Source organism: Lagopus leucura, unplaced genomic scaffold (genome assembly GCF_019238085.1).
Source record: "Lagopus leucura isolate 7727_CA_CO unplaced genomic scaffold, USGS_WTPT01 Super-Scaffold_100037, whole genome shotgun sequence".
Lineage (NCBI taxonomy): Eukaryota > Metazoa > Chordata > Aves > Galliformes > Phasianidae > Lagopus > Lagopus leucura.
This window is the reverse complement of record NW_024962286.1, coordinates 4,534,545-4,560,335: the sequence shown is the minus strand read 5'-3', so window position 1 is coordinate 4,560,335 and position 25,791 is coordinate 4,534,545. Positions and strand designations below refer to the sequence as shown.

At 42.3% G+C, this 25,791-nt stretch overlaps 3 protein-coding genes across 3 annotated transcripts in view; 2 read left to right on the top strand and 1 right to left on the bottom strand.

Annotated features, from left to right (window-relative positions):
- Positions 1-8,494, top strand: part of CFAP74 (cilia and flagella associated protein 74) — a 37,021-nt gene extending 28,527 nt beyond the window's left edge. The window contains exons 26-38 of the mRNA XM_042883102.1: positions 151-258; positions 764-918; positions 1,478-1,612; positions 2,015-2,124; positions 2,497-2,552; positions 2,850-2,969; positions 3,273-3,425; positions 3,843-3,972; positions 4,472-4,626; positions 5,570-5,708; positions 6,155-6,282; positions 6,752-6,886; positions 8,012-8,494. Of these exons, the coding sequence (XP_042739036.1) occupies positions 151-258; positions 764-918; positions 1,478-1,612; positions 2,015-2,124; positions 2,497-2,552; positions 2,850-2,969; positions 3,273-3,425; positions 3,843-3,972; positions 4,472-4,626; positions 5,570-5,708; positions 6,155-6,282; positions 6,752-6,886; positions 8,012-8,119 (1,632 nt within the window). The 3' untranslated portion in view covers positions 8,120-8,494. The remainder of the gene's footprint in view (positions 1-150; positions 259-763; positions 919-1,477; positions 1,613-2,014; positions 2,125-2,496; positions 2,553-2,849; positions 2,970-3,272; positions 3,426-3,842; positions 3,973-4,471; positions 4,627-5,569; positions 5,709-6,154; positions 6,283-6,751; positions 6,887-8,011) is intronic.
- Positions 1-25,791, bottom strand: part of GABRD (gamma-aminobutyric acid type A receptor subunit delta) — an 81,468-nt gene that overhangs the window by 49,674 nt on the left and 6,003 nt on the right. The gene's annotated exons all lie outside the window — the stretch shown is intronic.
- Positions 11,306-17,774, top strand: TMEM52 (transmembrane protein 52). The gene is made up of 5 exons (XM_042883113.1): positions 11,306-11,327; positions 11,576-11,619; positions 12,397-12,441; positions 13,961-14,130; positions 14,417-17,774. The coding sequence occupies exons 3-5, from the start codon at positions 12,410-12,412 to the stop codon at positions 14,725-14,727; spliced, it is 513 nt and encodes a 170-aa protein (XP_042739047.1). The 5' UTR covers positions 11,306-11,327; positions 11,576-11,619; positions 12,397-12,409; the 3' UTR covers positions 14,728-17,774.

The following is a 25,791-nucleotide window of genomic DNA, read 5'->3' as shown; positions in this document are numbered from 1 at the left end:
AGCTGAAAGTGACCTTAATAAGTTTGTCTCATTAGAGGAGAAAAAATGTTTTGCTGTCAGATATATGCTCCTATCAAGCTCTGTAGGTATAACACATGTATGAGGGATGAATTCTGCCTATCGTTCTTGTGTATGTTCCCTCTTTCCCAGAAAAGCTTGATTCAAGTGTCCTTCAGACCAACATTGTCAGATCAGCTAATCAGAGAAGAGGCAGCTCTGAGGCTTTGTGAAGCAGCTGCAACAGGGGCAGAAATACAAGTAAGGAATGCTAAGAAGCAGCACGTGCTGTTGGTCTATTACTTCCAGATATTTGTTTCTCTAAATGGTATTTTTATCACAAAATTATTTCCACGTTGAAGTCCAAACTCCTGATTGCTGTAAGACCTGCCTTACAGCACTGCTGTACAGGAGGGCACTGCTGCACTTATTGCTCAGTGAACAGACTGCACATCAATTTTACTTCACTACCACATTTTCATTCTTATAGGGTTTTATTAACAGTTAGCTTATGTCAGCACTGTGGTTTGCTTGATTATGAGGTCAATAGCTAAAATTGCCCGTTTTACCTGAATGTTATTAGAACTGTTTGTAATAACTACTGCATCTGTGACCTGTTACCACAGTTCTGTTACCTTGCTTCATACCCTGCAGGGCGCTGCCTCTCAGGTGATTCTTGGGCCAGGGACTGAATATTTGTAAACAAATGCCTTGATTGCATTGTATGTGATTGGTATTAGTGTGCAAGTTTGCTGTGTGTTTGCAGAAAAGGAAGACAGATGAGAAGAGAGAGGGAAAGAAATTAAGTGTTCCCATTTCCAGACGGCAGTCTTCCAGACAGGTTGTAAGGACTGGGAGTGCTAAATACCTGAGTTCTTCATATAAATCCGAGCAACCAGAATCCAAAGAGATAAAGTCTGAGTAAGTCAGCAAAAGCGTCTTCTATTAACTAAACAAATTTTCTTTATAAATCTGCTGAACCTACATGTGGAGAAAAAGCCAAACCGTAGTGAAGAAATAACTTCAGTTCTATTGCAAATGCTGCTTCCAAAATTAGCACTGCTTTTACGCCACGCAGCTGTAACCTCTCATGTGAGGCAAAGAATCCTTTTATATGCACCAGAGAAATAGAAGACTTCAAAGAATCTATCAGAAAGCATGAGCTGTGGCTGCCCTGGTAGATGTGGCTGGGGATACAAGTGTATCATCTTAAGGGGCAGCTCCACAGCTGAACCTTGCTGCCAGTGGAAATGACTGAACAGTGCACCTTTTCTAAACAGGTCTGACTGAGCTGTACGGATTCAGCCCAGCTGGAAGCTGTCCATTCTGGTGTACTGAGTGATTTAGTGTCACTGCTATGCTGTATTTTGAATGTCTAACGAAGAAAATATAAGTGCAAATTGCTCAGTGGGTATCTTTTGATATTTTTTTCTCTTCCTTTCTCTCTTACTGAGATTATTGTTATTCCTGGCTTTTCTAGCTCAGAGGCTTACATAGCAGCGCAGACATTCCTGACAAGGAATTTCAGAGGAAGGTTTGAAAAATACACCATACCATGCTTTGTTGCAAGTGGAGATATTGATGAGAAGAGAGGCTTGGAAAGTCTAAGCTTCAGGTATTCCCCACACACACGACTTGAAGTGAGATCTTTGCAATTCTTCATATTTCAGGAGGTTTGCAGGGAAGTGGTAGGCAGGTTAATTTATTCCTTTGGTTTATTTTCAGAATTGCTTCATAGGTCAGTGGTAGAAATACATGCTCACAGCCTGCTAGTTGGGTAAGAATCTAACATGCAAGTAGGAAAGCAGCTTAGAGAACAATTGTGTGAAAAATGTCATAGCTTGATGTCCTCCATCTTTCTGTGGAGGCAACGCACAAAAATCAGCCACTAAAAATTGTTTTCTTCTGTAATACCAGCTTAATGATACTGTTGTGTGAACAGAACAGGAACAGATTTCTGATAATTGCTTTTTGTCTGTATAATTTTAGAACAAATATCCTTTTACTGTCTCCCCAGCCCTTATAACACCTTGTATTTGGAGCTGCATTGTCCAGCTGTAGCACCATCTGTTGTGGTCACTTCAGATAATGGAAGAAACACGGTCGATTTTGGTGATGTGGCAGTAGGTATGAAATCTGAATTAAAACACTGAGCTTTTTTTGTCTTTAATTTCTTCTGGTCGTAGTTTTGCATTTTCTTTTTATTTTTAATAGATTTTTTGAATGTCAGTATAGAAATTAGCCCTGTGAAAGGTATTCAGGTGGAAAATCAGGAGCCTATCTGGACCTCTGAGGCATGAAAAAAGCTAACTTGATACTGAAATGTGGAATCAGGAGCTGGGCAATACTGTCCAAATTTGAAGCTTTAAATGGACTCTTATTTGTTAACCATGGAAGTGGAATGAATGTTTGACATGGGTAGAAACATGACTGAAATGAATTGATTGTGTTGGGAGTAAGCTTCATCATGCTTTTAAATTTCATTTTCACTCATAACAGGCCAAACAATACTGAAGCAAACTACGTTACAAAATATCTCCCCAGAAAAGCTGGAAGTATCCTTCCAAAAAGGAAAAGCTGTTCATTTTGAGCCTTATCTGTAGGAGCAGTTCAGTGCTCAAGGAGGAGATTCCTCGAGTCTCGCTCTGAAATCTGGTGACACAAGAAGTGCGTTACCAAGAATATTTAACCGATTTATCCTTCTTTCCTCTTCATTATTGATCTCTCACATTTGTTTGGAGATGGATGGTTTACACTTTATTTTTTTTGCCAGAACAATGCTTACAAGCTGCTCTTCTCTCTCTTCCCAGTGCTTGTTCATAAACTTTTTTCCTTGAGTTGCACTTCTTTAGCTACGATTCTCAGTTCTGAATCCCAGCGGTCCCTTCCTGTTGGTCAGACCAGTTAGGATGCTTGAGCCAGGTGAAATCAGAACCCTCGTCATCTCTTTTTCTCCAAATGAGGACAAATTGGTGAGTAAGGAGATGTGGGGCAAAAGAGGGAGACATGAAGGGCCACATCATATATATGTTCTGCTGACTAGGTGTGTCTGTATAATAAGAAAACTCTGGCTGTGCACGGCCCCTTTTCAACATCTGGATCGTTGTGCACTGAATTCAGAAGTTCTGTAGTAACAGCCACCAGGGGCTGGGGGTGCAGGGCAGGAGGGTTGGGGTGGCTGGAGGGGAGGCTGACCTGGAAGCCAGGCAGTGCTGCTGAGGGTTGTGGGAGTGTTTCCTTCAGCAAACGGGCTGATACAGACATCTCCTTGGCAGTTCTTTGAAATGCTGCACGTCCAGACTGTAAAAAACAACTTGCCACTACGGATCACTGGTTATGGGGTGACGCCATCAACGGTTTGCTCTGTGGAAGAAGTACTTGATATGGGCTATGTCCTAACCAGTGAGAAGGCGACGTCCACGTTCAAGGTAAAGCCCTCAGTACTGAACCAAGGAAGCATATCAACAGTTTCTATAGGTAGGATGAAGAGTACTGTAGTTCCCAGACTGGTGGAACACAAGCTATAGACAAAAGAGCGGAGCTTTAAAGGCATACATGGCAGAATGAGTTGGGCTGAAGGTAACAGGACTGTGCAGAGAGGATTGTGTTAGCTGGTTCTGTGCTGCCTGCAGGGTTCTGCCTATGTAATATATAGGGATGTGCTACCTTCTATGGAAGAGAAAGGGCCTGTTTCAACTCTTCTGTAGATCTAGCCATTATGTAGAGTGTATACAATACTGTAGTACAGCAACATAAATTCAGCCAGTTTACAAAAAAACAGCTCCTACAGGACTGAGAATCTATTTACTTCATAAAAATGCTGTTGTGTAAATTCATGTTATCAGATACAGAACACTTCCATGCTGACCCTGCAATGCTCCATTCATCTGGATTCATTTTCATCCACGAGGGAGAAAGATCAGCAGAGGATTCCATCCTTTCTTATGTCCTCTTTACAAGGAGCAGAGATTGCTGGTAACTTTCACACAGTATCTAATAGCAGCAATGCTTTGTCATGTTAGACTTATACAACTCTGTCAAAACCTGGGGCCTCACATGGCTGAAATTAAAGGCAGTTTTGTCTCCCCTACAGGAGCTGTACTGAATCTGTCAGTGTAGGTAGCTGTAAGTCTATGCAGCCTGAGCAGATATTCAGAAGGAGACACCGGTGTTTGAATCTAAATAAGCCCATAGAGTGTTTTTAAATTAGAGCATATTCTGGGATGTCCTTCCCTGTAAGAAAGATGTGGAAGGATATAGGAAGGGTTTGATGATGCCTCTTCAGCTCCACTGGAGATTAATGCATCAAACTGATAAATGGACTTATCTACAATTTGTAATGCTCTGTTTTGCTGCAGAACCATTTATCAGATTTCATTTTCTTATAACAAAAATGAAATGGGTTTAAAATACATGTAGAACTAAAACTGAACTGTCCTCCTATCTTACACACGTCCTGGTTTTCATTTACCAGGATCAGAGAACTACAATGGTTTAAGTGTGTTCAGTGTCCTTCCTACAGAAGGAGAAATTCTTGCTGGAGAAAGCCAGGACTTTTCTGTTACTTTCAGTCCTGAGCGTGAAGGTCTGTACTACTCTGAGTGTCTCAAGGTTGTGCTCTTTGGCAAGGTAAGGCTACCAAGATTTTATCAGTATGGATCTTAGTAGGGGTTGTAAATAATTGTATCTAGTGGACAGGATTTATAGGCTGAAACACTGCCCTTATCAGATTAACTGATATAAATAGGAAATGGCAGGCTTGGGGCCCACCGACTTTCTTCAGGTTTTAAATATTCAGTTTCTCATTTGTGACAATTGTAACTTCAGTCCTGTGCACAGCGTGAGCACAGCGAGGTGATGGGAGCTAGCTTGCTGCCACGCTGCTGAGCACTGCTCCAGCTGGGCTCTCTGCAAGTAGTAGTTAATTGTAGAAGGGAGCAGAGCTATGCAGCACAGTGCAAACTGGCAGGTGCACCAAGTACCAGGAAGCTGCTTCTGCATTCTCTCAGCGTGAGGGATGAGGCTTCCATCTGTAGAGCAGCAGTTGAGCTTAGATGGAGCCCAAATCAGGACACACAAGCTGGCAGCATGGCAGGTAGCTTTATGCCATGGTCCAAAAGAGGCTAACCAAAAGTTAAGGAAGGGTGACCACTAATGACCATCAGCATGCACTGCAAACTGCGTGGAAATATAGTGACTAAGTACTGTTTCTCTCCTTCCATGTTTTGTATTCCTAGATTATATTTTGGAATTGCAGGTAAAAAGAAAATCAGAATAAAATGAATAAAGGCTGGTTCAAGTTTATTAACTTTAAGCTGAGTTTGGCTTTACTGTAAATAGTTATTCCAGTCCCTTCTGAGGCACACAGCCTAAGAATGAAAGCTTTAAAACAAAAGTGCTTGAGCAGACGAGACAAGGGGAAGGTACAGACTTCTTGTGCTATTGTCTGGTAACTCCTGGCACTGAGGGTAAGCAGATGATACTGTTCTTAAGCAACTGAGGCTGTTCTGTGTTCCAGTTACACTGGTGCTTAAGCTGTAACCTGTATCCAAAATATTCTTGTCCCATATAGAAGACTGCCCATGTTCTCCAGCTTAAAGGTGCAGCAAGAGATCATCCCATGTTTGTGGAAGGTGGAATTCCACTAGATGTGCCCATTGAGTCCTTGGCTGTAACATCACCTCTGTCATCAAAGAAAGCACTAAAAGAAGGTAGTGTGCTGCCACTTTGTTTTTTACAGAACAGTGAGCTATAAGCCATAGGCATGTTCCTTGTCTTTTGAGAGAAAGCATGCTAAGGATAACCTTTTGACAGGGAGAACAAGATTTATGGTATAACCTATATTCATAACCCCCCCTCCAAATCTGTCTGAAACTTTCTCTTAAGGTTTTATCTGAGTTCTAATGCAGTTGAATCCTAATGAAGATCATATGTCTTTGCAACTTACCTTGTAAATATCTACTGTAATTTAATACTAATACAGAGAACTAAGCTGTATTGATTTTTCTGCCACTTCTCTGGCATGCACTAAATTTTTACAAAATTGTTTCATGTGTTCAGCATATACTGGATTTTCCTGATTCTACTGCTATGGAATAGACATGCTTTCAGGGGTTTGAACTTATTCTCAAACTTTACTTGATTCATGTTTCTTTAGAGCTGCAAGAACCAGTGAAGTCCATTCTCCTGCTTCTGGAGCACATGGAGGGAGAGAATGCCCTACTGCCAGCAGTGACAGAACTGAAAGTTGGAGCTATACAGACAGCTCAGTTTGCATCTAAGAAGGTGAAGAAAATGCAGTCTTGTATGAGATGCTGTTAAAAATACTGGTAGAGTGCAAGTGGTTACGAGTGCCTTCTGTCAAGAACTTGTTCTCCAAATTAAAAATGACTCTCATATTTTTCTAACAAACTTTACACAAAAACATTGGTGAAAGAAAATAAAAGATGGATTTTCAGGGGTTGATAAGAGGCATTAGCATTATGTTAAATTAGTTTTAATAATTTCCTTCTCTAATTCTGAAATACAACAGTTTGAGCACAGAACTGAATTGCAGTTCTGGTCCTCATTTTAGTATTGTTTTATGATTTCTTGTGACAGTGAACAAGATGGCTGTTTTCAGTTTCAAATGGCAGAAGTAGCTTGGCAAACAATAGGGCTCCATGTAGTATCCTGGCAAATTAAGTGAACAAATGGCTATTATGTATAAAGAGATTGAGTTGACTGTGAGGGAGGCGTGTTGTGTTTCTTGCAGAATGTGGAGTTCAGTTTTGATAACCTGTCACACCTCCAGAAGAAGGGATTTGCTATTGAACCTGCGAAGGGAAAAGTTGATCGTGGTCATGTAAAACGCATCAGCGTTTGTTGGGTGCCACCTGCTGACTTTGATGTAAGTAACAGTTGCGCATGGCTTCTTAAACCGCCAGCACTGCAGCTGTGTTTTCACTGACTTAAAGGGTCAATACAAAAGCTGCTTTGACACATTAAGATGCAGGAACAAAAGCCAGTAACTATATACGTATGATTTGAAGGCTTTCTATCTCATCTTTGACTTCCATTCATCTGTGTGATGAGAACAAGCATTAGTCACTTGCACTTCATAGGACTTAAAATAAATTCTTACAGACCACTGCATTGTACAGTGCCAAAATACTGCTCCTGTTCACCAAAGGATGCTGCTTTGTTCGCATCCATGAAGTGACTTTCTTAATGCTCCTTTTCTAAAGAAACCTGCAGTCCTGCTGATAGAGAACTATGTTTCCATGGATCATTCTGCCACAGTTTCACATTTGTTTTAAAGCCTGGGTACCTTTTCTTTTGGTATATTCCTAGAAGTCAGTGGGACCTGTTTCATTTCTGCTTTATGAACTGCTTAATGAACCTTGTTTCCCTGGTATCTCCTGCTTTTTTTGTATTGCAGTCTTAGTACAATTTCAAAACAGCCCTAAGGATGTAAATGCCCTTTCAAATTAATCTTCTTGTGTACTTGTGGAGACTGAAAGTATCCACTCTGCTAATTTTTGTTGTCAGCAGTGTGTGGGACGGCAGAATGAGCGGCCTAATCCAAAATTAAAGGGATGCTGTCATTGCTTGGAAAGAAGGCAGTAAAGATCCTGGCACGACATACGAGGCTGACATCGTTCTTCTTGGCAACCACTAGTTGTTACACAAGATTGAATGCTAAATCATGGCTAACGGGGTTCACTTCTTTCCTAACCCTCACTGCAGCATGCTCTGTTGCTGCCTTGCCCAGTTGTCATGGGTGCAATGTGGTGACAGCATCCATAGTGCTCTGTGGATAGAGCACTTAGTCTGCTTTGTTCACTGCAGTGTGAACGTTGTGTGAAGACAGGAAGCAATCAACCAAGAGGAAAAAGAGGTGACTTATGGCTATAAGGGGTGCATCTTACACCTGAGCTGAAAAACAGTTTAGAATTTGATTGACTCATCTTTTCAAATCTACAAAAGAAATAGGTTGATTCTGTGTGTGTGTTTTTTTTTTTTTTCTTTGTAGGCCAGTGCCCCCCTGGTTGAGACAGCCTTCCTGAACTTAAAAGGTGACATAAAGGAATCTTACCGAATCCTCTTTGTGGCAACAGTTATATCTGCTCCCACTGGCTGAGGGCCTGAAGCTATGTGGAAGGTGAACACTTAATATTTGGGAAATCACTGGATCTCAGTTGGAACCTGGGAAGATTCTGAAACTGTTGCAAACATGTGAGGGGAGGAGGAAAGTGGAGAGGATTAGATTGACCTGGTGATGCTAACGTTGTAGTATAGGGAAGAATAAATGAGAGGCACCAAGTAGATACATGTCTGTTAATTGCAGTGTCTTCCAAAGGCAGGAATTCCCTCAGAAGGAGTATCTTTTACCTCTAAATGGGTGAGTTTCAAACAATGTCTGCTTCAAACTTCATATGCATTTTAATGGCTGAAGTGGTTTTCTTTTTTTGTTTTTCCTACTAAGACCAGAATAAAGCACTTTATTTTAAGCCTCCTCCTGCTAGTTTGGGCAATCATTTCTACAGTACAGCGTGAAATCTTCATGATCAAGAAGAGATGGTGACCATGCTGTCTATGATTAGACACCAGATCATGGCTGCCCAGGAACTTTATTTTCTATATTGTTTTTCATTTGAATTCTGACTAAGAATAGATTCCTGCTGGTTACTGGGGAAGCTGAAGTGCCTCATAGGTTTAACTTGGGTCAAGAAGTGGTATCTGGTTCAGGGGAAAGTACAGAACCAGTTCAAGATAGGGAACAAGAGACCATGGAGTCAGCAAAGATCTGGAGCATAGGAATCCCTTAAATCTTGCGTTATCTTTCATGAATCACAGCCTGTGATAAAGCTTCCTGACCACCACTCCAAAACCCTGTGTCACTTGTGTAGTTGTTAAAATTGCTCGTTTAGCTTAGCAGTAAGAAAACAGAACTAGACCAGTTGTAAATGTCACTATGGCAAATGCCTCATGTTTGCCCAACTACGAGGAGCTTGACGTGGCACTTCTAGCCTTCATGTAACTTATCTCTTGAAATCTCTTGAAGAAACAAATATTCCGTTCAACACTTCACCTCCAAAGCAGGTTAGCAAGAATTACTGTACATGGGTGTTAAAATTGCCAGGAACTGCTACACATACAACATCAAAACAGAAATGTAAGTTCACAAGACTTCAGTAGGGATGGGGCCCGCACTGTGAGGAAGATACGAAAATGTGTTGTCAGAAATACACTGAGTTTTCCAGAAGCTTAAGTTTTCTCTTTCTCTAACTGTACTCCTGAACATCATGCTTTTACACTGAGTGTTGAAACTGTGGATTGCTCTTGGATTGCCAGATGTGAACTCTTGAACTTTCAAAAAAGTTTGGATCTAAATGTAGATATACTTCTTGGTTCTAATCCAGCTGTAGTTTAATAGAATTTAAAAGAATGCCATTTACATCCATTTTATATTCCTTAAAAGCTACATTAAGATAGAAAGTGAGAGAGTATGTGTGTGTCATGGGTATGTGTTCTCTTATCCAGTGACTTCAGAGATTGCTCCACACTTATGAATGGTGCTTTTTCTAAATGAGCTGCAGTCCCATGACCCTGGTTGGTCCTGTAGGAAAATATTTCAGTCAACAGCACGTGACATCTCTGATAGAGCAAAGCCAGTGACTGCTAGCTGGAGGGAAAGCTGCTCAACTCGGTACTTCCATGCTATCAGGTCTGCTGTTGCTCTTTATTGCTTCTTACAAAAGAAACTTCTGCCTGCAGGAGTCCAGATGTATTTCCTCCTGTTTAGTAAAATCTCAGGGAAAAAAAACCAACCTGTATTTTGTCATGCTATAAGTACTGTCAGAGCTCTCAATGAGATGTTCTTCTTTTAGTTATTCTTCCCCTTTGTTCTCCAGTTGAAATCTTTCACAACCCGGTTAGCTCCCCTGCTTTATAGGTCTAGTTGTAGTTATCTTTTTTTTTGTTGCTTACCCAGGCTTATGATCACCCTCGTTCTGATCATCTGCATAGTGGCTAGTTGTCCTGATTTCAGATGGAACAGTTGGTTTTCTTCAGTGTCTGGTATGATTGTGTTTTGGCTTCTAAAGAAACAGTGTTGATAACACACTGATGATTCAGTTGCTGCTGAGTGGCGCTGCACAGAGCCAAAGACACTTCAGTTTTTCAGCATCCTGTTCTGTCCTGCCCACGAGGTGCCAGGGGCACAAGGAGTTGGGAGAGGCCGGAACCAGGGCAGCTGACCTCATCTGGCCCAAGGGATATTGCATGCCATATGACACATATATTGCATGCAAAAAACTATAAAACTGAGAGAAACAGGCTGGGGGTCAGCTGCTCCTTGGGCATCACTTGGTGAGTAGTGAGCAACTGTGTTGTGCTTCACTTGATTTGTAAATATGTATAGATATTGTTATTGTTGCTGTTACTCCTCTCTTTCTTTTCTTAGTATATACTCTTCATCTCAACTTACAAGTTCTGCCTTTTTTTTCCCCCAATTCTCTCCTGCATCCCACTGGGAGAGGTGAGGAGGGAGAAAAAGGCTGAGCGGTGCTCAGCTGCTGCCTGGTTTACGCCCCGGCACTCACATTACACTTTTCTGCCATGCAACTGACCTCTGCTGTACCACTGCTTCAACGGCAACTTTAAATCACCTTCAGCTCTGATGCAGAAATACTCCTTCCTTCATATGGGTACAGTTGTCTCCTGATGCGTGTTTTCTTCCTTCCTGATGATGGCAAAACAAGCAAGGGGAGCTTCTTAATGCTCTGAGTATGTGTGATCCACCTAAAATAAAATGGCTAGGGTAGGAAGGGACCTCAAGGATTATGAATCTCCAACCCCCTGACACAAGCAGGGCCACCAATCCCCACATTTCACACCAGCCTAGGCTGCCCAGGGCCCCATCCAACCTGGCCTTGAACACCTCCAGGGATGGACGGGGCATCCACAGCTTCTGTGGGCAGCTGTTCCAGCACCTCACCACTCTCATAGCAAAGAATTTATCCAACCTAAATCTTCCCTCCCTCAACTTCAAACCGTTTCCCCTTGTCCTGCAGTTATCAACCCTTTCGAAGAGTCTCCAGCCGGGCTCCTTTTGTATCACGTTCCCAACTTCACGGCTTCCCTTGTGCACGGCCATCCCGAATCACAGCCCCGCGGCGGCTGCAAGAGCCGCACCGGCATCCCGGGAACCCCGGAGCGCGTAAGAGGAGCCCGGAGGGGCCCTTCTGGGGGAGCCCTGCAGGAAATCACGGCGCTGCGGGGGCCCGGCTGGCTCGGCCCCGCCTCGGCTCCTCCCCGCGGCGGGCGGCTCGGCTCGGCTCGCAGCGGTACGGAGCCGGGCGGCGGTGCGGGACGGAGTGCCGAGGGGCCGCTCGTACGCAGCGCTGCGCGGGGCGGGGCGGGGCGGGGCGGCTCCATAGGGGCGATCCGTGCGTTGTTCCCCCCGCAGCGCAGCGGCCTGGGCGCGGAGCCGCTCGTCCTTGGGCAGCGCCGCGGCGCTCGGCCCGCCACCTGCTGCGGGACACGGCGGCTGTCCGTCTGGTTTCCTGATCCCTTTTTTCCCCCCCTTTCGTAGGCACTGCTTTGCTCTTCTGGGGATAGCAGGAAGGACTCTGACCAGTGAGTAATCGAAATTTTTCAAATGTCCGTTTCCCAGTCTGTTCCCTTTCTGATCGAGTGACAGTACCAGGGCAGAAGGAAGATTTACTCGCGGTCGTCCGCTGCTGCCCGGTTTGTCTCCCGGCTCCGGGCCGTGACTTGGCTGCCCTTGCTGCACGCACGGAGCCGCACAGCGCTCTTCTTCCTAAGGACTCGGAAGTGTCAGCTGCTGGGAGTCAGCCGGCAGGCTCCTCTCCGGGGCCAAAAGCACCGCTCTGCATCAAATCCATTCCAAGTCTCCACTTGGAGTACTGCCGCGTCTGAAATGTGTTACAGCTGATCTGCTTCTTATCTTGTGTTTTTTTCTGTACTGCGAGTAGATCTGAGTAAGATATTCCTGGTTGTACTGCAACTATGAAAAAGCAATTTAAAAATAAGCGGGGGAAGTGGGAAGTTGTCTTAGGCTGGGATTGTCAGACAGCTGCTTCATGGAGGGTAACATGAAAGAACTATTTTGTAGTGCCTTGGGAACCCAGCGTGTGTAGCTGTCTCTCCATGAAAGCACTTGTTCACCCAGAGCCCCACTTTTACAGTGGGGTTTGCGTGTTCTTAGCTGGAGTAACGCTGCGGCTATGAAGAGCAGTCCTCTGAAATGAGATCTGGTGGATTTTTGTTCCGTATTCCTATTAATCGCTTCCCTTTTCACACCTCAGAAATCACATGAAATTGATTCCCTGCCATGTACTGGCCGTTTGAGTGCGGATTTTAAAATCAGTGAATTATCACCTTTCTTCACAGATGCCCTCAGAACATGTCTAATTGGACAAGTCTGTGGTATGTCTGGTAAGTTTATTATTAATCTCACTCAGTAAATCGACACACAGTGAGCAAGAATTGCAGTAAGGTAAAGGGAACGCTCCTCTCAGTCAGGATGGGTGGAAGGGACTGCTCAGGGAAAGCTGCCAGGGGAATGCATGGCAGATGGGATGGCAGAGGAGATAAGGTGTCAGGCAGAGCACAGCATTCATCTGGGGGTCTGTCATCTTTCCATTCCGAGTACACCAGAGTTCAGCTGTAGACCTTGTTTGTTCTTCCTAAATAAACAACTTGGGACACAATGGCAGCTGCACAGAACGGACTTGTTAGGACTTGGCACTGCCTCAAGTGCAGTCCTCAGTGCTCTCCCTTTTATGGGACAAGAGGCTGTGAGCTTATGGTGTTGATTTTTCATTCTGATCTCAAGCTGAATGAAAGAATAATAGTAAGTGAGAAGCAAAGGTCTTGCCACAAGTGTTTGTCTCTTTCCTAAAACATGCGCTCTATGTATCCTAATGTTATTTTTGCAGCTTGTATTCTGTCACTTAACACAGTAATTTTGATAGTAACAGATTGAATTGATTAGTTTTAATCATCATTCAGTGTGAGCTAATTTGCTATTCTTTGCTTTCTTAGAACATGCTGATACAGGACTGTTTAAAAATACATATGGTTGCATAAAATATTTTAAGGCTTCTGTAATTAGGCAGAGTTAAAATTGTGAAAGCTAATGAGCTTGTGCTGGGATACCTCTCCTGAGGCGATTTCAGCCTTCCTCCAGGGGTAGCAGTCTGTAAAGGCATGACTGTCACTGCACACCAGCATGCAGCGCTGGTAGTGCAAGGCAATACCCACTGGCTAGAGATGAGGTCACACTCCTTGCACTGCAGGAATGTTTCATTGCAAAGTTCCAGCAGGGCAGTGTGTACTTCTCACACAGGAGAGCCAAGACCTGTAGGCCACCTGCACTGTATTCAGAGCGTCTGTGTGTTTCTTCTGCCTACCTCCATTCCTGACTGTAATAAGAGAAAGCGAGGTTTTATTCCAGACTTGTAGGTACTCATTCTTAGCACCAGAAGATGCAGAGTGCAGCACTTCCTCAAAACTTCAAACTTGTACAAAAATCAGTGTTCCTTCATTTCAGTTCAGAGTTTTCCTTTCTCTGCAAAAACAGTCCTCTAGGTCCATTTTGAGTGTGCCGCCAGTCATATTACTTTGTTGCACCATATCTAGAAACAATTGTTGCATTTTCAAGGCAAAGTGGTTTTGCAAGGTTATACTTGCATTTCCTTTCCACTTTCATTGCAAACAAGCTGAATATACAACCCAAGATCGTTAACGTTACAGAATCTGTAAGCCAGAAAGGATAGTACCAGTAGTCAGAGTGCTTCCAGTTCTGATTGTGATTCAGCTTTGTAATTCTGGATCCAGGACCACTAAGAGGAGGTTTGACCTGTCTTTCACCCATTTACTGTGCAGTTATAGCTGGCTCTGGAAGAAGTAAAACATAACTGATGACATTACGGTGTTCTCCACCCTCTCTAAGGTTAATCTTGCTGACTGTGTTCATGCTCCTGCTCTGTGGGATCACAGCAAGCTGCAAGAAGTTCTGCTGCCGGAAGAAGAGGCCTCCAGTTCAGCCCTTCCCTCGGCACCCCTATGATCTGACCGTTGTTGCTATTGACAGCGACAGCACTGCTCACAGCACCATCACCTGTAGGTATCCTCTGGGTTACACCTACTCCGTCAGGAGCTTTACAACAGCAGCTGATGGCAATATGTGCAGAATTTGCTCTTCTGACAGTGTTGTGTTTTTGGTTTTTTTGAGAACGTATAGATTCCATCATGGATAATTCTATAGTGCTAGCTTTTAGTAGTGTGCATTTATTCTGCAAGCAAAAGGCAAACTATAATTTCTTGGAGAAAAATGGCATTCGCCCTTTATCTATCAGGGTTCCATGCAATTGTTGATCTTTTTTCTTTTTGTTTCTTTTCTTCACAGCATATAGCTCATTCCAGTACCCTCCGAGTGCCCCTATCCCTTCAATATTTGTGGGTATGGATAGGAGCTCTGTATCCCCTCCAGCTTACAGTCCCTACGCAATAGATTTGCCGCCTTCTTATGATGAAGCCGTCCAAATGGGTAAACAACACATTGAAGTAGCACTGGTCAGCCAGAAACTCAGTGACATCCCAGGACAGGTGATGTCAGGAGGGCAGAATCCCATCCAGAATTCACCTGACATAATCAACAGAGATCAAGCAACACAGCCAAATTCAGAAGATGAAACACAAGAACAGCCTCAGCTCTAGCTCACTTTGGATGGGGAGCAAAGAAATGGAAGGACTATGAAAGTTAAAGAGGACATGAAGAATTTGGTCTTGTAAGACAAAGTTATGATGGAAAAATGATTATCCTAACAGATCGTGATAAAGGGCAGCAGTTTAAGAGTGCCTATAAAGGTGGGACATGGATGCTTCTTCATCTCCTGTTTAAGAAAAAATAACTCCCTGTGCCCAGCAGACGACCACGGGGATGTTGCCATCATGGAAACAGTCAGATGGTACAAAAAGCAAGTTGCTGCTCCTGAACAGAGCTTTCCCAAACTGGAGTTGAAAGTAGAATCCTATAAACTCACACTAGAGAGTCAGTGATACTCTGTCTCTCTACGGTTTCTTTCATTTTGAGAACTTTAACTCAGTTAGCTCAGCAAACTGCCGGGGTGCTAAATTTGTCACTACATAATGACATGTGTTCCTTAAACTGAAGAATGACTGCAAACAAGGACAGGAAAGTGTTTGGAGGAAAACGCATTACTTTATGTTTCACAGCTACAGACAAGGAGTGGAACAGATAAGAGAGATTATTTTTGTTGGACATAAGACTTGAAGGGATTGGTTTTGAGTCGTTTTTTTCTTTAAATCTATTGTCAAGATGAGCTGGCTTGCATGTGGGATCTTTTTGCTACTTCTTTCTGCCACTTGAACTACAAATTAGTCCCAAGGAGATTTCCATATTTGGTTGAGTATTAGTAATGTGTTTCAATATTCATGTTCTTTGCTGATGAGCACAGTGGGTTGAAATACAGCAGGAATTGGAAATATCAATTGTTTTAGATGCAGAAAATATATAATAATTTCAGAAGAACATGACACAACCATCATGAGAACTCATGTGACGTCTCACCTGGTGGATTATCAGTGTGAGCTTGACAAGCAGTTAACTACATAGTAGTTTTCCCTTATTTTTAAAGGCTGAAGTAAACAAGAAGATAACACACATGGCATCAGTTTAAGGTTTATGGAAAAACTGTGATACCTAATCAGTTGTAACTGACCACAAAGAGCTAATTATATTGCCTGAAAATATCAGCATCAAGTTCATAATTATTTTCTGCAGTGTGAATCTCTCCCAAGTACATTTCTTCCCATCTTGGTAACATTTGCTTGCACTAAACAGGAAAATCCTGGGGAATTTCAAAGCAGTCTTGCAAACATGAGATACCTCTTGTCACCCTTTCATGTGTAAAAATCAAGATTTAACAGTGGCCTAACCAGGCAATTCTTTATGCCACCACATTACGTTTGTATCTGTCTTTCTGGTTGTACCACAGAGGAGGGCTAATTCCTCTTCTGAGTCATTATGTGCACACTAACAAACATGTTTTGAAAGCTTGATGTAAGAAATGTAGCATGGTGTCTATGTTAATTATAGCTATGAGGAAACCCAGGACACACTAAAGACTCAGCAGACATGAAATTAGAGAGAGAGACTAGGAGGGAAATGTCAAAACCAAAAATCTTGTATGTAAAACAATAAATGTAATTAATTTTTAACAGAGATTACATTTCTATCTCACAAAGATCTTTAGCAAATTTTGCCTAGCTCGCAGTTAGCCAACACGTTATCCCTATATTTCTTGTGTTCTGTACTGTCTGTTACGATAGTAAATATATGTATGGATTACTCAAACTTCCCATTTTTTGTTTCTCAGCACAGCGATCAGTGGGCTAAAACACTGAACTCTCTACTGCTAGAGAGACAAGGCAGAGCACTCTTGTTAGTAGACAGGAATATAAAATGAGGTGAATGAAAAAACGGTGACTGACACAAGAGGGCAGTCCTTCGCTTTTCAGTGAATTGCCTTGTGTGATCGCTGGGAACTGCTCAGCGGTAGCGCCAAGAGGCAAGGCTCCGAGCCTGGGCTCCGACCAGCTCTGCAGAGAGAGGCTACTTTGCAGTGCAAGGACTGAGTTTGCTAGAGGAATAAAAGGGGAATAAAATCACAAGGGTTTGAGTTCCTTCCCCTGCATGTTTTTGCTTTTACAATGCTTCTGTCATGTGAGCTCTCAGAAATTCCTGACAGACTACCTACCACTGCAAGGAGACCCATTCCCTTTGCTCATATTTGCTGCTAGGCACAGTATCAAAACACCAGATACCCATGGAGGGTATTGTAAGGCTCTTGCCTTACAATGTGGTTCATTAACTCAAAATAAACTATTTCCTTGACCCAATCAACACACAGGAACACAGGATTTTCTTTAAACATTTAGTATTTAAAGATTAAAAGCAGCTCAGTCTGCTCCTCACGTTTTCAGTAGTGATGTCTGAGCCCTTGATCTGACTTCTGACCGCTGATAACCAAAGCTCCCCCCGCCCCTGTCTGCAAGGAGGCAGATTATTCCCCTGACAACTGCGCGTTATTTGCAGCTCCACTTAACCCATTTCATTTGCTCAAGAGAATTGCATGAAATATATCTCTCCAGATATAAAGATCATAAATAAAGGCAAAGCAGCGAAAGATGATTTCTTGTTAATGGCTATAAAAATAGGTTTGAGAGAGATTCTATTCAACCTGCATTTTTGCGATGCACCTGTAAAAGGATAGCAAGATTTCTTAGCCTTAATGAGTGGTAAGTTAAAATGAACTTAGCTTTGATTAATGTTTTAAAACTGACTAATTAAATCTGAGTTTAGAATTGAGATTACTGTTCCTTGTTTCTACCACTGCTTTCCATACAAATTTCCATTTTAACCTTTTCTTTGTGTTCTTTCTAGCTCTGTTTATCTCTCTGTGTGAGATCTGACTTCATGATCCTACAGAACTCTGTTGATGGTTGATGCCACTTAGTGAGGTTCAAACAGGATACCTTCAAAAGCTCCCAACCTACATAGGCGTGGTGTTCTTTGTTTCTACCCTATTGAGGTTGTAAAGGGGATCCAATGGATAGGATGTTCTGTAATTGTTCTTATGTATGTTGACAGGGTTCCTGGTTTTGTCAGTGAAAGCACTTCTTGCTTCTATAATTGCATTCTACACGACTTGAAAAAAATAAAACTCAACTGCAGAAAAAGAGCCCAGCTTACATTTGGTTTTGTTACCCTTAACCACGTGTCTAACCACATGTCCTTTCTCACTTGTTTCCAAACAGCCTTGATATGTCTCAACGTCTGGCTCTCTGAGAGCCATTAAAGAGAAACTAGAAGGGGGTGCATGGGAATTAATTCAACGACAATTGATGTCTATGTACATAAAGCTTATAGCCAGTTCTTCAAGTATTCTGAAGCTTTAACACAAGACATTATAAAGGATACTGTTTACTAGTGCTGCAGCAATGCTGAAGGTTTCCATTCCCAGCCAAGGGAATCGACCTGCAGCTGCCTGTGTGTGTGCTATTGTGACGTGTTTAGAAGCCTGCAGGGTGACCTCCACAAAGCTACTTCCTCTCTCCTGTCTCTTTTTCTTCACCTTTCCTGTTGATCTGTTTAAAGCATGTATCCTTTGGAATGGGAAATCCTCCCCACAGTGCCTACCACAGTGGAAATGTGGTCACAGAGGGTCCCACAAGCTCAGCTGGATGGAGGACCTAAGAATTCTGATTTGTCAGTCTAGCATTTACACCATTGCTAGATCTGCTAAACTCTGATTACATCCACAGAAGCTTTGTGACATCTCTAAGGGAAAAGCTCCTCTCCGTAATTAACTGAAGTGCACATCTATTGTGAATTGAATCTGGTGCTCATCTGGCACTGTTCAACATGTAATTCTTCTCCCATTTGTCCATAATAATTGCTTTGGCAGCTATTTTCTGTTATTTGCTGGCTGTGTGCAAGAGCTCATGATGGGGAGATGCACTGCTGGAGCAAGGCAGTGCTTACATCACTGGCAGCAGCTTGCAGTCTTGTTTCTCCTCTCGCACACACATGCGCTCACCATGAGCCCTTGTGCTCAGAAAGAAAATTCAGGCTTGCAAGTAAATTGCCTCAATAATTTATAGGCTTTATAGCCCAGAGCAAATTATACCTTGGCTCTGTGCTGAAATTCAGGCTGCAAATCCCTTTATAGCCAAGCTCGTTAACAATATAAGTAAAGTGGTACATCTATGGTGGCTCTTATGATCAATGCATTAGAATCTTCAGAGAGTATTAAGTGGTAAACCAGCAGCATCCAGAGCAAAGCATCAATAGGATTGGATGCAGTACGACTCAGAAAAGCCATTTCTTTTTCTGCCTTGCACTTGCCTTTGTCTGTCTCGCTGCCCCCCGAATACCATTTGTTCACCATGCAGCATGTGCTATGCTCCCAATCAATAAAACAGATCTTGCTGTCCTGAGGGCTGCTTTACTGCATTAAGCAGCGAGTGTGGAGTACGTAGGTCAGGAATTCCTGCAGGTGCAGTGATCTCTGTTACACCATCCTATAGTGTCTGTGACTTGGCCCGAGGAGAAGGGGAAGGAGATAGATTGACAGACCTTTATCCTAAGGATGGATGCATCTCTGGGGAACTGACCCCACACATCTTATTCCACCTAGCCTGCAGTCTGCCTTCTTCCACCAGATGGTATCAGTGAGCCTAACTGACCTATGTGCATGTCAATTTTTCAGATGCTTGACCTCACAGAATTTAATTAAGAATATTTGGAAGAAAAAATGTCCTTTCCTTTATTCTCCATTGATCCAATAGAGAGCAACTGTGGAATTACAGAACAGCTGAGTTTAGGAGGGACTCTGAACACCACCTAGTCAAACGCTGCGCACAGCAGGGTCAACATGCTCTGGAGCTTGTCTAATGTGGTTCTGAATTATCCAAGGACAGATTACACAACCTCTCTGAGCAACCTGTTCTAATGTCTGACCACTCTTACAGTAAAAGTAGCATATTGAATGTTTGAGTGAAGTTTCCTCCATTTCAGTTTCTTGCTGCTGCTTCTTGCCCTGTCAGTGGGTACCTATTGAGAAGTCCACCTATTTTTAAGCTTTCCCATCTGGTATTTATACACATTGATGAGATCTCTCCTGAGTCTTCTCTTCCTGAGGCTAAATAACCCCAGCTTGCTCATGCTCTCATTTTATGTCAGATGCTTCAATCCTTTAATCATCAAAATATTTAATAACATCTTCTTTCCAATTTGCCTGGATCCTCAATCATTCACGAATTTCACCTGAATTTAACTGTGACATTAAATATATTTGTGCTGAATGTAGGCCTAGAATAAACAGTTGCATAAAGCAAACCATGAGAAGCATCACGTGAGTGATACTCCTAATCATCCTATTTACCCCTCACATCGTGCTGGCAGGCTGTATGCTCTGCTGATGCTACCTATGCAATGCTTTTCATTGCGCTACTTAGACTGACATTGCATCATCTCATACAGTGAGAGTTCAGCACAGGCTTGTAATTAGAGTGGTCAGCTCAGTGTGCTGATTTGTGTCCCAGTGGTGAGAAAACAGGCAAAACTAAATCAGAAAAGGAGCAGAGGAGATGCTTGTATGTGAACTGATTAATCAGAAAAAGATGAGCTGCTTGAAAGCAGGAAAATAAATACAATCCACCTATTGCTTTGCATGGTGCTTCTGGGTAGAAGATGCTATGCAGGTATTCCCTCCTGTGGGAGATTATGTTAGAGAAATACAGGAAATCACCTGGATTAAAAAATGAACATAAGGAATAACACTGTTCTAGCCCTGAAAATGAAGTCTTCTTCTCTCTAGATTCTCTCATTGTCACAAGAAAACTGTTTCATCAGAGCATGCCCTTGTTCCCACAGCTTTCAAGCAAAATGATTGTTTTTTGGTTTAAAAAAAAAATTGGCCTCATTTTCTTACATGAATTATAGCTAGCAATACCAGAAAATGATTGCTTGGTGCCATGCCCTAATTAATAAACAAATAAACCTAAATTTCTTATTGATTCCTACCTCTCTCTTTTCCAATGCATCTCTCTATTTCACGTGTGAAACTTAAAATCCAAAATCTCTGTGCTTTAACCAGCATAGCAAAAAGGCTGAGTCAAGCTTGCACCAGTGATGGAGCACCTGGTGGGAAGGCAGCCCAGGGGAGCTCAGGTGCATGCAATGTACTGAGTGATCAGAAGGGCTGGAGCCAGAATCCACCCCTTCCCAGCCCTCCTTTAAGGGTTGGCAGTGTACATAAGGGGATCCTAGTGGAGGCTCCTGTATACCTGAGGTCTTCTGAAGGTAAGTAGCTTCTTTTCCTTTGTTTCTGCACCCATGGCTGCTGTATTTCAGCAAGCCCACACTTGTTGTAGCCTAGAACCTTCTTCTCTGCTGTTGTGCTTTCCATCACGTTACAAACCAGTGAGATGCTAAGTAACATCAAATCAATAATGAAGTAATAGGGCTCAAGATTAGGATAACTTGAGAACTCATGGGATTAATTTCGTGATATCTTTTATCCATTTGTAATTCTAAAATGTAAGTGTGTATGTATAGCCATTTAGTTTAAAGTTGTGTTTTCCACAGCTCTTCTTACTTTTTCCCTCCCCTAATTGTCTGCTCAGAATTGATTCTGTAAGCTGGCCATTTGGTACCCATTTCTGTTGTAACTCAGCTTGTGCTCATGATTAATCCAGAAGACCAAATTAGTTGCTTCACAAATCCGAAATAACATTGAGAGAAATGAAACTACAAAGAGGGAGTTTCTTATCAGGCTGGAGGTGGGGTGGGAGAAGAAAGAGGCAACTACTAAGTCCAAGAACTAGTCAGATTGCTTCTGGTAGGGATATCCAAAGAACACAAATCCATGCTTGCAGTCATGGACGCACAAGGATCTTTCTCTCTGGCAAGTAATCCAGTACTGCATGTCTGCAGTTCTAGTGATTCATATTTTAAGCTGTTGCATTGTTTTGAATTCAGGGACGGCTCCAGTATAAAAGCTCTGGCACAGGAAGTTCAGCTTCCTCTCCAGATTTCCTTCCTCTACCTTTTTACATGCAGAGCTGCAGGGAAGATATCTGAGCCTTTCCTGTACTGAGTGAATACAGATAACTGTAGAATGGTTTGCATTTACACCCAACACCTTCATGTACAGTGCTGAAGAAAGGCAGTGTGGAAGACAAAGTGGTTCTTAATGACAAGGTCCTGGAAATATTCCTGATGGTTGACTTGCGCTTTGTAATTGCCCACAAAGATGAGCCTCGTCCCTTAAAGAAACAATATAGAAGAGTGGTAAAAGCAACTACTTTTGTCCTTCAGTCCCACTTCTATGAAAATCTCAGTGACGACAGTGGGTATTTAGCCGTAATAGAAATATACCACAAATACAGAGGAAGAAAAACTATGAAAACCAAACCTGGATCGGTCAAAATGGAAGCTGTCACTGTTTTTAATAGGCTAATCTCAACTCCTAGATTTTACCTAAGTTTTGGTGTCCTTTAAAATCAACTTGCTAAGCTGAGGACCCAGCCAGTCTGAGCCTCAGACCAAAAATGTACAAAAAAAGAGCAGACACAACAAAGAAACCCCATCAACAATCCAAACAGGATTATGGCTGAGCTCTGGAAGTGCACGTTAAGTATGCTAGGAGAAAGACAATGCAGAAAGTGTGATGCAGTATTAAAACCTCTGAGCTAGGTCTGTACAAACTGGCACTACCTTGTGGTATATGTGTGCACGTGAAGATCCCTGCTAGGATCACAGAGGTAATAAAGCTGTGGTATGAAGCACTTACACAGTGCTAGGTCAAGTGGAGCAGTACATTGATGTAGCTCACAATGCTTTCAGTTCTAAAGTCTGCCTACTGAGCCGTCTCTGGGATGTGAGGCTGTGCTACTAGTGCTTTACAGTGCTTTATACATCGTATATATTCCCTACAAGAATGATTTCTGAGTATAAAAAAAAAACCAGCATGCTGCATTTACAGAACAGAATAAGCTCTATCAAACATGGCTTATTCTATCACCAACTGATTTCCAGAGCACAACGTTGTGCTGGGGAGAAGAACAGTATCAGCACCTGCTTCAGTACCTTTTGCTAGCATAGCGAGAGCAGACACCAGCACAGCTGCAGTGAGAGCATGGGGAGAGGCCTGAGCAACTAATTGCTCATCATGTGATCCAGGACGCAGGCTGTTCCTAGCAGACACAAGAGGAGGAGGACAGGAAGAGCTGTAGCTCTTTTACCACCACACAGCCCTGCCTGAATCTCTGTTCCTAAGACCTCTTTCCAGTTCTGCAATTGCTTTATGTATGCAGGCAGAAGCAAGTACACAGGCCTGACTTCAGCTGTTATTCAGGCTAAGCAAGCATGGTATTGAAAATAAACTAACGCAGTCCATATAGATAAAGTAGAACAGTGCATGTAAATCATATTTGACAGCCTTCTTATGAGATGTGTTATCAATGCTCAGCCTTCCACAAGACCGGCAGAAAGCTGAAATCTGAAAGCATGAGCAGAGGACTCAGCTCAGTGCCAAATGCAATTGCCTGTTTTGGGAAGCAGCGAGCATGTAGAATCCATACCATGTCACCCCCTTACTCATGCATATGTATGAGAACCTACTGAGCTTCAGTCATAGCCAGACACTCACAGTAACAGATTAATAATTAATAGGCAGCTGTATGGTCACTAACAAACGCCAAAGGGTGATATTCTATCTAGCTGTGCATCTGCTGACCAGCGCACATCAGTAAACATCGTGCTTTTAGCTTAGACCCCAACATTAATTTTGGCAGTGCAAAAACACAAAGTGTCATTCATTGTTTGTTTACTTATCTGTCATTTGATCTTGTTTGTTTTGGGAACTCCTGTGAGGATTAAAAGCCCCAGTATAGAACTGTGGGAGATGAAAAAGTGGAACCGACTAACCCAATGATAACAACAAATGGAAATGCAAAAATCAACTCTCATTTGAAATGGTGTGAAATACATTTGCTTTTTAGGTTTCTAATAGTATGAGCTGCTGCTGATTGAAGCTGTTTTTTTAAGGTGTCCTTTTTTTTTTTCCCCCTTTTGGGTGCTCTTTTAAAATAGTTTGCAAGCTAAATTATTTTTAGGTGTGCTGTAATGGTAGCCCATAATGCACATGACTAAGAAATTAAGCCCAAGATACAAACACTGAGAAATGAAACAATTTCATCCCTTATTTTAAAACACTAAAATCAAAGAAAATAAAACTACTCTTTAAAATACTACCTGGTAATCAAAGCAGGCAGTTCACTTATTTGAAATTGTCAACATATATTATTTTTGTATTTTTCATTAGCTGATGGATACCATATTGATATGTCAGCATTCTATAGTACTGTTTTCCTGGTTTGTTTGCTTGTTTTTCTAGCTCTAAACCCTTCAGGGTTCACTGAAGTTCAGGTGGGATTTCGCTTACTTGGAGGCTTTGGTGCTTAACCTCAAAATTGGAAACACCAACAGTTCTTGAGATTGTTCTGCTGCTGTTATATATATGTAAACAACAGCACAGAGGAGAGGCTAGGATAGTGCTTGTGAAATGCATAGTGTGGAAAGGTCTACGTTGTATATAAAAAGCAAAACATCCCTCATCTTTACAACAAGTGTTGTCAAAAGAGTAATTTCTTTAAGAAGTACAAGTCATGACTTCAAAATTATTTTCTTTCTTCAATGGTTTTCAACACAGGGTTTTGTATTTAGCTGAATTATGGATACTGGGGAGAAGGTGGAATGAAAGGAGAAAGTCATGTTAGTGCTTTACTTTTTTCTTTTTTAGAGAAGAAATAAACTATGCATGTTCCTTCTTATCCAGCACTGAATAACTGAAGTTGCCCACTTTATGGGCAGTACAGCTGCAGCGTGTGCCCATCTTTCTTCTCTCTAACAGGATTTATTCTGGTACTACAGGTTAAGAGCTTCTATGTTTGATTGTTTTCACAACCAGCCCAAGCATTCAGGCAGGCACAGTGAAATAATGGCTCTATTAAGACAAAGGGCATGTCATATGTTCAAGTAACTCAAAATCTTTCCCGGACCCTTGGCGTACCATCGCTTGGCTTCAGAAAATCAGTCTTTACTAATAAGGCAACTGCTTCCACCAGTTCCCCTGGGTAGTGGCCTGAGAGATGTTTCACTTTACGTGTGTTTTGTTTTGTTTTGTTGCTTGGAAACCTGAATTTTATAAGCACATCTTTCTCTAACAGGTGCTCACAAGAAAAGGTTTTGCAGAATCAGGATCTCGTTTGGATGATTGGTTTGAGATCTGGGATGTTTACTATAACAGAATTTAGAGGTCAGCAGAAAGTTACTTTTTTATAAGTTAGGCTCACACTCCTGTACAAAGGAGGTTATTTTTTAGAGATAGAAGAAAGCCAGCCTTTGTTTCAAATCTTCTTTCTTAGCAGCAGCTGAATAGCACAGTTGATATGAGTCCTGCATTATAACACTTAACTCCTTTAGCTTGCTTTAATGCAACTCAATTCTGTAAAGAAGCTTCCCCGCTTCATCTCTTCCCGTGATCTTCATGAATTTCTCATACTAATTCTCTCTCTTGCAGTGAGTGAGGAAATGCAATGCAATAGGGACTTCTCCTGGAATCACACACCATTGAGCCTGCTCAGCCTGTGGTTTGATATACTCAGTATGAACTTTTCCTTCTGTGTTTTCCATGCACTGTTTTCCTGCCCAAGACTGCTGTAGCACAGTACATGCACCCAAACCCACGTACCTTGGGACCTGATGACCAGTGATTCTTACTGCTTCTCTCCTAACTTGATTTCCTGACCTGCCTGTTTTGTATCTTCAGTTCATAAAGCTCTTAGGGCCAGTAAGCAGCCAGCCAGGCAAATTGTCATGCAATCTATAAATAAGCTCTATACACCTTATATAACATCCACACAGATTTTTCTGGAGCTGTTTCTGAAACAATAAGATTGCGTACATTTTTTATCTTTTACTGAGTGGTTGGCGGAACTCAGCTGCCAATTTTGCTTGACAGGGATGATAGAAGCCTACCTCCTTCTTCAGACTGTAATTTGCTCAATTCCAGCATCCTTTCCCAAATAAATGCTTACTTTTGAAGTACAGGATGTAACCATTATTGAATCTACTCATTTTATTATCTCTTGCAATTAAATGAATGACTACTGAATTTCTACTGAAATTCT

Bases quoted from the DNA above. Each gene is read 5' to 3' on its own strand.
- TMEM52 (XM_042883113.1), top strand. From the start codon at position 12,410: ATGTCTAATTGGACAAGTCTGTGGTATGTCTG. The intron at 12,442-13,960 runs GTAAGTTTATTA...ACCCTCTCTAAG, and splicing joins ACAAGTCTGTGGTATGTCTG to GTTAATCTTGCTGACTGTGT. The intron at 14,131-14,416 runs GTAGGTATCCTC...TTTTCTTCACAG, and splicing joins TGCTCACAGCACCATCACCT to CATATAGCTCATTCCAGTAC.